The 12,995-nt window shown below is 47.0% G+C and overlaps 2 protein-coding genes across 2 annotated transcripts in view; both read left to right on the top strand.

The window, feature by feature from the left end:
• CIDEA (cell death inducing DFFA like effector a) overlaps positions 1-12,995 on the top strand; it is a 511,919-nt gene that overhangs the window by 154,489 nt on the left and 344,435 nt on the right. The gene's annotated exons all lie outside the window — the stretch shown is intronic.
• Positions 5,277-12,995, top strand: part of GNAL (G protein subunit alpha L) — a 163,180-nt gene continuing 155,461 nt past the window's right edge. Inside the window, exon 1 of the mRNA XM_020282328.2 lies at positions 5,277-5,565. Coding sequence (XP_020137917.2) covers positions 5,292-5,565 — 274 coding nt within the window. The 5' untranslated portion in view covers positions 5,277-5,291. The remainder of the gene's footprint in view (positions 5,566-12,995) is intronic.

The following is a 12,995-nucleotide window of genomic DNA, read 5'->3' as shown; positions in this document are numbered from 1 at the left end:
AGTGGCTGCCTTATATATCACAAAGTAGACATAGAATATTTCCATCGCCACAGAAAGTCCTATTGGTAACTTATCATAATCTACTTAGAGTTAATATTATACCATTTGACATAAAATATTGGGATTTTGTGAGAATATAGTTCCTGTACTCCACTGTCGGGAGCTGTCCTGGACACGGGAGAGTTAAAGTGCGGTTGCTGCCTGGAAAACTGGGGTCTTTGAGACACAGCACCTGGCGCCTTGACTCAGAGCTCTGACATTCTTGGCCTTTCTCCCAGCTCACGGGGGGTGCTGGAGACAGCAGTAGCAGTTATGGAAGGTCACTGAAGTCATCCTGTGCACACAGCCCTCGTAGCTTATAGCCCCCCGAAGCCCTGCACACTCCTTTCCCAGGACTGTCAGTCACGCTCGGGTGCTCTTTTCCTTGCACTGAGTGATCATAGTTGAGTATTTGTAGCTTTATTGATATCAGAAGAAAGTTAAGTTGTAGACTAGAAAACTGCTTAAGCAAGGGAAAAGGCTATCCAAATGACGCATGGTTGAGAAAAAACAAGAACTGTTTTGTTTTCTGGTTTAACGAAGACATGTATCCATTGCATTTTGCTTCTCCTTTGTTCTTATCTGTATAAATATAGCAACTGAAATGAACGCGGCGCGGCAGTCAGCAAGGACTCCGTCCTCCCGTCCCCATCTGTGTGTTGTCTCTTCATTTCTCAGCCTCGCCCCTAACTCCAGGTGCCGCAGTCGCCGGCTGGCTCCGGCACTCCACCCCTATCTTTTGTAACATTTTCATATATTTCACACAATTTCATCTGTATACATCATAAACCCATGATAAACCCATGATATACTACTATTATTTTTTCTTAAACAGGATTGTGTTTTTTTAAAAATTTTAAAACAAAGGATATAGACTTTGTTTACCCACATATTTACCATTTCTGCTGATCTTTATTTCCCCCTAGATCTGGTAACATCTTATGTCATACACTTTCAGCCTAAAGAGTTCCATTTAACATTTTTCATAGTGTTGGTCAGCTAATGGCAAATTCTCTCAGATTTTTTTATCTTAATTTTTTTTTCACCTTTATTATTGAAATATAATTTTGTAGGATATAAAATTCTGGTTTGATAGCCATTTGCTTTTCAGTAGTTCAACTGTACCATTCTGTTGCCTTTTGACCTTCATTGTTTCTGATAAAAAGCCAACATTAACTATATGTTTTTTCCCATACATAATGTCTCTTTTTTCTTTGACTATTTTCAAAACTTTCCTATCATATTTGGAGTTCAGCAGTTTTACTATATGTGCCTAAGTGTGATTTTCTGAGTATTTATCCTGACTGTGCTTCATTGGGTTTCTTGGATTTATAAGTTGTCTTTGTATTTCAAAAATTTGAGGCCACTATTCCTTCCAATATTGTTTCTGTCTCATTTTCTCTCTCCTCTCTCTCTTTTTTGAGACAGGGTCTCATTCAGCCTAGGCTAGAGTACTATGGCATCAGCCTAGCTCACAGCAACCTCAAACTCCTGGGCTCAAGCAATCCTCCTGCTTCAGCCTCCCAAGTAGCTGGGGCTGCAGGTAACCACCACCTCAGTGGGCTAATTTTTCTATTTTTAGTAGAGATGGAGTCTCACTCTTGCTCAGGCTGGTGTCAAACTCCTGACCTTGAGCAATCCTCCTGCCTTGGCCTCCCAAAGTGCTAGGATTACAGGCGTGAGCCACCACACCCAGCCTCTCTAGTCTCTTTCTAAGACTCTAAGTACATTCATATTAGACCAAATAACATTGACCAACAGGTGTCTGAGGATTTATTCATTTTCTTCAATTGTTTTTTCTCTCTTTTCTTCAAATAGGATCATTTCTATTGATCTATTTTCTAGTTCATCAATTTGTTCTTCTATCTTAAACCAGCTGTTAGGCACATCCAGTGAATGTATTTCCATTTGTTTCTTTTTACAGCTTTAATTTCTCTGCTGAGATTCTCTATCTGTTCATTCATTATATGTACATCTACTTTTAAATCTTTGAACATGTTTTTAATAGCTGCTTTAAAATCCCTGTCTGCTAATTGTTACATCTGGGTCATCTAGGCATCAATTTACATCAGTTTCCCCTTAACTTTGGGCCATATTTTCCTGCCTCTATGCATATCTAGTGATTTTTTTATTGGACATGGACATTATGAATGGTATGTTGTAGAGACTTTGAATTCTGTTATATTTCTCTAATGAGTCATTTTTGGGATTTTTTTTTGTTGTTGTTCTGTTCTATAAACCAGTTCACTTGACTGGACTCGAACTCCAAACTCTGTTTTCCCTAAAGTGAGAAGCACCTCTGAAATCTTTGTTCTTTTAGCTTTTATGGTGTCTTGTCAGGCCATCAGGGTCTCCCTCATCTACTGTTGTTTAGTGATCTGCCAAAGACTTGAATAGATTTATATACAGATTGATTTGTGGGGCCGACACCTATGAAGTTCCCTCCCTTCTATCATTTCACTGCTGACTGTCTGGCTTTTCTCCCAGCTCCAAATTCTATTCTCTAACATTTCAAGTCAGAAAATAGAGCCGACTTCATGCTCATGTGACTTGCAAATTCACACAGGGCCCCACACTTGATTTAAAGCTCTGCTATCACTGTCTTGAAATTCTTAATTTTTCAACAAGGGGCCACATTTTGATTTACGTACTGTCCCAACCCACGGGACCTTCTGTTACTCGCGGGGGTCAAGGGGGACCTTGCCTGAAAGAGATGGGCGAGAGAAAGGAACTAGACCAAGCAAAGGGTTGTCAAGGTCTGCTTTACTTAGATTTTCTGCTGGTTTTATAATCATACAGAAACAAGGAAGTATGAACAGAAAAATAGAGTGGGGGGATGATGAGGCTCAGGTTTGGGTCAATCAGCCCCAATTAGCATCTTATCGGCTTCGAAGCTGTTTGTAACTGATCACTCAACCTCAACTGGGCGGGGGTCCGGAACAATTGCAGGTAGCATACCCTGGAGCAAACAATTGCAGGTAGCACACCCTGGAGCAAGCACGTCTTGAAATGCATTCTTCTCGGAGCTATAGCTGGAGGGTTGGGTGCTTATTTTCCTCCTGGGAATTTTCCAGGGCGAGGCCCGTGTGTAGGACAAGTCGTTGGGGTGTTGAGGGTCTTAGTCTCTAACAATGTACTTAAGTTTAAAAAATACATACTACATTTATTTTCATTTTCAGCTTGCTTTAACATATAAATAAAATGTTAACCTTCTCACTTGATACTAGCTGATAAAGTTTAGCTAGTGAGTTATAACAGAAGAGCAATTGCTATCAGTCCCTCAGGTCTCAGTTCATATATTCCTTTTTTTCCCCAAAGACCTTACCTGTCTCCCATACTACTCTTCCCTCCACCCCAATGTGAATGGGAAAGTCCCTTCTTAATCCTCAGAAAACCCTGCTGTTTCCCTTCATGGCACTTGAATAATTTGCAATGTATAATAAATATATTTACTTGTGTTTATATGATTGAAATACTACCTCACTAATGTATAAATTTCGCAAGGACTCATGTCTTTTGCCTCACCAGCAAGAAAGCCTAGCACACTGTAGATACCTAATAAATATTAATTAAGTGAATGATTGAATGGACAAATGAATGGCTGAATAGTGAAAATGACAGTGATATTTAGTAACTTTTTATGTTTTCCCAAGTTAGACTTTCTATAGTCCTTCCTCCTTTCTTGTACTGCTCAAAGATCTGAAAGTATGCCATAATTTTGGTGAATGTTTTGAGACAATGTTAGATCAAAAGTATTACATTGTATATACATGTGCTATTAACAGGGCTCCCAAAGAAATGTGAGCTCTGGATCCCCAACTTCATATTTAAAATTTTAATCAAATGAAATATTTACACCCAGCGCCAACTAGCACAGCATACACTGTGCTGCATGCTGCGAGGCATTAAATGGACGAAACTGGGGTATGATGGGATTTATATTAGGTATATTTAACTATCAGTAATAATATCCCATATCATTTTCCTAGAAATTAACATAGCAGGTTTCTTACAAGTTATATTGAAATATTCACCTGTTGCAAAAGCTCCATAAGATGAAGTGTAGTATGTGGGAAATAACAGAGAAGGTGGGGCCTCTGGGGGCGTCTCATCTGCAGAGACCTGGAGAACACCCAATCTGAAAGTGCCTCTGCTCCTCTCTGCACTATATTGTGGATTAAGAAATACAATAAAATGTGCAATTTCATATTCTATTTTAGCAAATGTAAATAGTATATGACAATTATATGTGCTCATTTAAAATTTTTAAGTGTCACGATTGCTAAAAATGGTGTCATGGACATCCAGAATCAGAGACTTTGTCGAGGTCAAAGGTGTAACAGTATTAAAGCAGGGATCAAGAGAGTGTGGACGTGTGTGCGTGTGTAAGATGCTGGTGAGCAGAAAAGCGGTAGCGAGGTGCAGAGATCTCCACAAGTAACACTTTATGGAATCGACGGCTATAAAGCCAGCATCTCTATGTCTGCACCCGCTTTCCATTCTTATTTATCGCTGTGCAGGATCAAGGCCACCGTGGTTTTCTTTTGTCGCTGTCTCTCTTTTTATTTATTTATTTTTTTTTGACAGAGTCTCATTCTGTTGCCCAGGCTACAGTGCAGAGGCATCATCACAGCTCACCGCAACCTCAAACTCCTGGGCTCAAGCGATCCTCCTGCCTCAGCCTCCAGAGTAGCTGGGACTACAGGCATGTGTCACTGCACCCGCCCAGCTGTTCTGTTTTTGCAGAGACGGAGTCTCGCTCTTGCTCAGGCTGGTCTCAAACTCCTGAGCTCAAGGGACCCTCCCGCCTCAGCCCCCAGAGTGTTAGGGTGACAGGCGTGGGCCACGCTTGCGGCCCGCAGCGGTTCCCTGACTGCTCCCGCAGCAGCTCCGGGTAGCGACAGCCCCGCCACCGCAGCGCTGTGTGCAGTTGCGCGCCGGGCTCGCACGGCGGTATTTACGGTAGCAGAGAGTCGCATGCGCGGCGGCGGTTACGGTAGCGGGGACCTGCTAGGGCGGCAGTATTTACGGCAGCGAACGGCAGCATTCGGGTAACCCGGGCCGGGCTCGCGGAGACGGGGGGCTCGGCCGGTTCTCGGCGTTCCCAGGTGATCTCCAGCCGCCCGGGCCGCCGCCCCTGCGCCCCGCGGACGTGCACCATGGCCCTCGGGGGCGGAGGGGGGCGGGCCCTCGGCGTGCGGCCCGCGGCCCTCCCGCCGCTCCGCGGGGCGCCGGCCTGAGCGCGCGCCCTCATGGGTCTGTGCTACAGCCTGCGGCCGCTGCTCTTCGGCGGCCCGGGGGACGCGCCCTGCGCCGCCTCGGAGCCGCCCGAGCAGGACGCGCCGCCCGCCCCGGCCCCGGCCCCGGCCCCGGCCCGGCCCGCGCTCCGCTGGGGCGGCGGGAGCCCGGCGCGCGCCGAGGAGCGCGAGGCCGCGCGGGACGCGAGGAGGGTCAGCCGCGGCATCGACCGCGCGCTGCGCGAGCAGGAGCGCGACCTGCGGCGGACGCACCGGCTGCTGCTGCTGGGTAGGTGGGGCGGCGGCGGGCGGGACGCACGCGGCGCCGGCGCCGAGCCGGGTCGTGGAGCCGGGCGGGACGGCCTGGCCTGGCGCGGCGACTCGGCCGAGGGCGCACGGCCCGCCCGTGCCCGCCTGGCGCCGCCGCGGGTGGCGCGCCCCGGGAGGCCCGCGCTGGGCCGCCCGAGCCCCGTTTCCTGCCGCCGCCGCAGCCCGGCCGCAGTCGGCTTTAAGAACACAGATGAAAGGAGGTCATGAGGCCCTTTAGCTTGGCCACAAAGCTTTTATCCCAGTGTCGCTGTGACAGCCGAGCTGTCTGCAGGGGTGGGCTGGTGCCCGTGCGAAGTCACGCCAGCCGCTGGGGACAGGGCACTGGTATCCTGTTGCACAGGGGTGCAACCCCGGGCTCCTCTTCGGAAGCGGCGACGCCACAGTGGCGTGCCGCGGCTGCGCCCTGTGCCGACTGCGTGCAAGAGAGCGGGCAAGAATTAGCTGCTTGTCCAACTAGTAGTATTTCTCACAGCTTAGCTTTAGCAAGTATTGAATGTGCCTGCTCGAATGAACAAACAGAAAACACTTTTCTATGCACTCTGCTATGGAATGAAAGAAAAATGTCGTGAATTCTTGATGCTACTTGTTGCCTTTTAAATTTGAAGGCAAAATAATAAGAAGATGATGTGGGGCTTCTGAGTCCAGCTCTGTGGCATACAAGTAGGAACAATTGTTCAGGCCTGTGCTCTGCTGTGCTCAGGAAAGGAGCTAGCTGTGACTTTAGAAAGATGCCCGCTTATAAATAAATACAACTTAAGATCTAGAGAACAATAAATACTGAGTTTGACCATACTCACCCACTGCAAGAAGGAATAATTAAAGCAACATAAACATAGCTGCTGTATTGTGGTAGAATATCTGAATTCTAAAGCAAAGGGGAATATGGAGGGAGAAACAAAGAACAAAAAATAAATACGCAGGTTACCTCAAAAGGGAAGAGGACTGACCAGCAACAGAGTCTCCTCTGCAGTGCTAACTTCTAGAATGTGGTGGAGCAGATGTTTCCAGAGGTCTGAGGATACAGAATTATAATTTTAGAATTTCGCACATAGTTAAACCTTTGTTGTTATGTGAGGGTAAGGGAACTCTTCAGGATATGTATGGTGCTCAAAATATTCCCCTACCCACATATTTTTCTGGAAATAAATTAATTGGAAATTACTCTAGCCAAACTTTTAAACATGCATCAGATTAAAATAACTCAAAAGGGGGAGAATTGTGCTCTTAAGAAACAACAAAGAAGGATAAGACAAATAAGGTCTAGAATTGTGACAGTATGTGATAGTGTGATTGTACAGTTGAACATAATTTCAAAAACAACAAAAGGACATGTGAAGCAGAAAATGCTTGATATGTAATAAAAAATTAATAAACTCTGAATCTGTGAAGGAAGTCGAGATAAATTCTAAAGAATGGAATGGTAAGCTCTAAAGAGTCAACTTCTCATAATACATTTTGAATGACTGTACTCTTTAAAGACCATCTCATAGCCTCATAGAGCTTATATATCAGCATCGTATCTGAAATGAAACTGAATCAAATGACTCACACTTGGCAGGGAGAGTGTATTGTGTCCACCATCCAACAATATCAATATTAAAACACGTACTGTTGAATTTTGGGCTGACATTGTTTATCAGATTTTGCGTAGGTTTGAGTTATGCACAGACAGGTCCTTGGTTTCGTTAAGGTTTAGAATGGATTTAGCCAGAAATTTTTTGAATCATAAGCATGACTTATTGACCATTAATGATATCCTCAGATGCTTGCTTCTGCTGCCATTGTGTCTAATAGCCATTTATTTTTGCTCACTGACTCCATTCATTTATTTATTCTGGAAATGTGCACTGAAAGCCTGGCATTTGGGGACAGATGACTCACATTCAGGGAAGGCACACTCCCTCCAGTGCCCTTCCTTACTCTGTGCCCACTAGTCTGAGGATAGTCCCCTAGGGAACTTTGCCAGAGTCCTCCAGTGGGAATAAATGTCTAACTCCTTGTGTTCTTGTGAATTCTATTTGTGCCTTTCATATAGCACTGTTAACAGTCTGCGTTACTCCATAGTTTCTTGATGAGCTCTGACTCCCCCATCAGGTCAATCCTGATGACAAAGCTTTCTCTCCTGCACAGGACGCAGCACCCCATATGATTCTAGAGCAACAGCACAAGAATCTGGAGGCCACTGTCACAACAAGAACTTTAAGACGAGAGTGGTATGGTCATGCTTTAATTTTTAGATGGAGCATCATTCAAGCACCATGGCTGGGTTTTAAGGAGGTACAGGCATGAGATGGAAATAAGATGGAAGTTCCAGTTAGAAGGCAACAGTCCAAGCAAGTGATCATGGGGTCCAAGCTAGAGTGCATGTAGTAGGGTTGGGGAGGGTTTGGGCTTGGGGAAGAGGTCAGATGACTGGAAGTGGGAGGTTGGCAAGGAGAGGGATTCTCCAATGCCTCTGATGTCCGCAGAGTGAGCTGCATGTTAGTTGGCTTTCTCACATACCAAAATACTGCAGGCCGGATGGCTTAAAAAACAGACATTTACTTTCTCACAATTCTAGAGGCTGGAAGTGCAGGATAAAGGTGCCAGCAGGGTTAGTTTCTGGTGAGGGCTCGCTTCCTGGCTTGCAGATGGCCACCTTGCAGTATCCTCACATGGCCTCTCCACTATGTGTACACAGGAGAGGGGGGAGGGGAGAGGGAGAGAGGAGAGAGAGATCTGCCGTCTTTTCCTCTTGTTACAAGGACACCAGACCCCTTGGATTAGAACCTACCCTGGGACCTCTTTACCTTAATTATTGCCTTAAAGGCCCAGTGCCCAAATACAGTCACATTGGGGAATTAGGGCTTCGTGAGCATTGGGACTGGGACCATCAGCCCACAAGGGGTAAGGCAGAGAGTGCATGCCCCTTCTAACAGGGACGGCTGTGTCTAAGCCTCATCCCATTGTTGCCTTGTGAGAACACAGGCCCAGTGGTGCCAGGTCTTCTGGACTTCTAGAATGAGGTGGAAATGGCAGTTTTCATCTAAAACCTAGTTATTTTTAAGCATTAGCTCAAATTAATAAAACACAATCTACATGACTGATCAGAGTCCATGGGTCACTGATTCTGGCATCTGATCTACCCCAGGCCACACAAACCTTTCTGCAGCCTGTGCACTGGGCTGTTGGCAACGGTCCTGAGTCTGCACCAATTAAATGCACAATCGACTGGGCATGGGGTCGAAACATTCAGTGTCTGAACACACACAGCAAAGAAAGTTGTGTGCGCCATTCTCCAAGTGGATTTTTCTGCCGCTGAGTTCGTGAAGTTGTCATGGAGTAGATGCCCTTGATTTTTCCTCTACCTCTTTCATTGACTGATGGAAAGTTTCTGTTCACCGCATTCCTGTTAGAGAAGTGCCATCATGTCCCACCTAACTATTACTTTGATAATATTCCTTTTCCAGATTGTTACTCGAATTTAAAATGGTCACCTGTGGATAGAATTCATGTGTTCTTCCTTTATTCAATTATTAATATTTCCTATTACATCTTGTGTGTTTGGTAATTCTCTGTCAGGAATACATCTTTCAAAAAGGAAGTGGTATCTTTGGGACATTTGCTGGTTTTCTTCTGTAGCAGAATGCTGGCATGACCTCAGTCTATGCCTGTAGTTGCTCTAAGAGGAAATATGTGGTACAGTCACCAAAAAAAGGAATGTTCTCTACTCTAGGGTAAAAAAAAAAAAAGTAGTTTCTACAGTGACCAAGAAAAGACAGCAATTTTTGAATTGGGCAGTAACCTGGGCACATCCTTGTCATTTTGCTGTCTTCGTTTATTGCCACAGCCTCCTGTGGTGCAATGGCTTTTAACATCAGTAGAAATCCCAAGTGCTCTGGCTGTTCCTTAACTTTCCTAAACTCACAAAAGTATAACACATCCTTGTAGTCTGGGAAGAGAATGCTGTAAGGTTGTCATATTTTAGCTAAAACTTTCATATTGTATAAACTATATTAACTATAATTTGCTGTCATTGCTTATAGGAAGTCTACTTTCATCCCAGGAATTTATCTTGTGTTTTGACTTGTCAAAACATGGGAAGTTCAGAGCACTATGTCAAAAATGCCCTCTTTGACTTGTAAACCCTTTGGTGTTTGGATGGACAATCAGTATGGGGCCTGGGAACACACCCCAGCTGCTGGTGGACAGGTGTGTCCCTGGAGTATGTGACCATTTGGTGACTACTTCTCTCGAACCTTGGGGATCTCCCACAACCCACTGTGAGCTGCAGAAGGAGCTGGCAGCCAGGAATGTGGCGCTGGAGTCAGACGGACCCTGGGTGAGGTCCTGGCACCCCAGCCTCCAGCTGCGTGAGCTCAGGTAAACCTCCCAGAGCTTCGGCGCCCGGCCCAGTGTTAATAACCCAATGCCATGGGCTTCCTGAGAGGATTAAGTGAAATTAACTGAAGTCACTTAACATAAGTTTACAGCCGGAGATGGCACATCTGCACAAAGCTCGCCGGCCGCAGGCACACAGCCCTCTGTGTGTGGCTGGCTGGGGTCACGCCCCAGCAGCCTGCCCTGGCGCCCAGCGCCGGCCAGCGGAGACAGGTGCAGGGGGCTGGCCAGGCAAGAGATGTGAGGAGGGACCGCAGGCATGGGGGATGAGGAAGAGGAAGGGGCAGGCGCAGCTGTGGGTGGGGCCAAGTACACCCTCGAGGACCTGGTAACAGGGAGACGTAGGAAAGGAAGGATGGGGGCAGAGAAGTCTTGCCAAACCCTGAAGTAAAATGGTGGTGACATTTCTGTGGTGAAGAATTTCAGAGGAGAGGCAGCGGGAGGAAGAGCAGGGTGAGGTCCCTTTTGACCATGTTGAGACTGAGAGTCCTGGGGCAGCCTGGGAGCCGTGTCTGGGAAGTAGCCGGGTGCTGGCCGTGGGTCTGGAGCTCTGGGAGAATGCCCAGGGGACACAGACGTGCCCTCCAGCGCCATCAGCCCACTGGCCCCAGGAGGATACGCCACCCAGGGAGAACGGGCAGAGGGAGAAGGGAAGAGGCCCAGGACAGAAGGTGGAACACCAGCTTTTCAGAAGGGAGTGGAGGAGGAAGAGTGTGAAGGATGACAGAGCCCTGTAGCAATGTCTTGGGGTGAAGGGAGGGGTCAGCGGGAGTTCAAGGGAGACAAGGCCTGAAAAGAAATCCATTGGATTTTCAGGTTCGCGAACAGGGGGGTGCGGGAGGCTGGAGAGTGGAGAGGACGGGAGGGCGCTGAGGTGGTGAAGGCGCCTGCCCTTGGGAGCCCTGGGCACTAGAGGACGTAGCACTGGCCACTGCTCACCGTGCACCACCCAGGAACGCTTGGGGCACAGACGAGACTGGGATGACGGTTACTCCTGGGCGTGAAGAGGAGGGGGGTGGGCAAGGAATCGCCCAATCTCTGCGCTCATGCGGGTCCCTGATGACAAAGCGATGACTTTGTGTTGACACTGGCCATGAGTCCTCTGGCCCAACCACAGTCCTCTGCCACAGCGACTTTGCTGTCGACACTGTCGGGCTAATGTGTCTTGTAGAGTGAAATTATAGCATGGCAAGCACATTTTTCAGTTGAACTGAGACAAAGAAATCTAGTAAAGTCTCTAGCTTATTCAGGAAATTTGGAAAAAAATTTTCCAAATATAAGCATTTTCAGAGATAAGACCTAGCTTCTGCAGCCTGAAATCAGCTCATGACACTGGAAGTGATAATCGGTAGATTTCCAAAACCCTACTGCGTGTCATAAACAGGTAAGAGTAAGCGAAGAACCCTAAATGATTATTCCTTACTTTGCAGCACCCAGAATAATTTACTTGGTGCCTTAGATTTAGTAACACTTAATATCTATTTTTTAAGGTGGCAAACCAACTCTTTTGCTGAAAAACAGGAAAATTAGATCCTATCAGCTGAAGCAATGCTTCTGATTGTGTTTAGGGGCCGAGTGAAAACTGTCCACTGTTGTTCCAGAACCCCCGGGCTGGGGATGGACAGGTGGAGCACACCAGGAGCGAGCCCTGGTGGAGCCGTGGACTCATGCGATGGCGTGCCAGTGCAGGTCTGTTGGCTGCCCACACGCACCTGTCCCTGGGGAGTGCTCACGGGTGAGGCGAGGTGCGTGTGCGGACAGGGCGTTGTGGAAACTCTCTGGACCTTCCTTTCAGTTTTGCTGTGAACCTAAAATCACTCTAAAAATAGTCTGTTTTTAAAAATCTGTTATTAGGAAAAGAGGTAGGTGAAAGATGTCCGTGAATTAGGGTCGGGAGAGGCGGAGCCAGCGGGGAAGGGGCGGACACGCCGCAGCGAGCCTGCCTCGGGCCGCGAGGAAACAGGGGCCCATTCCTGAAAGCTGTGGTTTCTGAATAGAAAAGCATCCTTTAGAGACCTTTCTAACTACAGTTCTGGGGGATGGTAAATTATTCTCAACAAAGAAGACCTCTAAAATGCATCACTGAGGTGTCGGCACTTCCCTGGAGACCCAGAGAGGCACACGCACTGTCCCCCAGGCCCGCACCTGCGTCAGCGGGGGGAGTTGGAAGGTGACTGCTGTTGCTGGGTTCTGCCTGATGCCCTGAAGACAGGGTGTTAGGGACGCTCCCATCGCATTCCTCAAGAGTTAGACAAGTCTCTGCAGCCCTTCCTGCCACGCCTCCCTTCGCTGCTCTGGGGAAGCGCGGATAAGCGGAGGTGCAGGCAAAGCTGCTGGCAGAGCATAAAGGACGAATGCGGACAAGGCACACCCACTTCTCTCTAATGCTAGCAGAAGAGACTTAGAGAAGATGCAGGATTGCACCACAATGCTTTGGATTAACCTTCACTGGGTGTGTTTTCCTGTAGTTAAAAAGTGAGTTTTCATTCTGAGGAAGCGAAATTCTCCTAGGAGAAGTTTGGGAAGAGGATGTTTTGGCGTAATAGGAAGATAAAGAGTGATTGTATCCATACCTTGAGTTACAAGGGAAAGGTCACTTTGTTCATTGAGTCTCTTATATTCCTTGCCAAGCATGAACATTTCCATTTCTTGAAGGGTCTCTTATGTGTCAGGTGCTCCCCTGGGTAACCAAGGCACAGAGCACACACATTCTCAGCCCTGAAAAAATTCACAGTGTAGTCAAAGAGAAATGACAAGAATCTAAAAGAAAAATAACAATCTGTGTATGGCAACAGTATGGGTCAATAATATTATTACAAGGGTTCACATAGAAATCTCTCAACAGTATGCCAGGCATCCCCCTTTCTTGGGGGTTTTATTAGGTGGGAAAGTACAGGGAAGGTAGGAGCTTGACTGCTTTGATATTTGCACATAAATGCATAATGCTGTTATTGACCCTGGATGTAAACTGTTAGCAGAGCAGTTATGAAACCCAAGTTCGCACCTGGC

Source organism: Microcebus murinus, chromosome 17, assembly GCF_040939455.1.
Source record: "Microcebus murinus isolate Inina chromosome 17, M.murinus_Inina_mat1.0, whole genome shotgun sequence".
Classification (NCBI taxonomy): Eukaryota; Metazoa; Chordata; class Mammalia; order Primates; family Cheirogaleidae; genus Microcebus; species Microcebus murinus.
The sequence above is the reverse complement of the archived record's forward strand: the minus strand, read 5'-3'. Positions and strand labels throughout refer to the sequence as shown.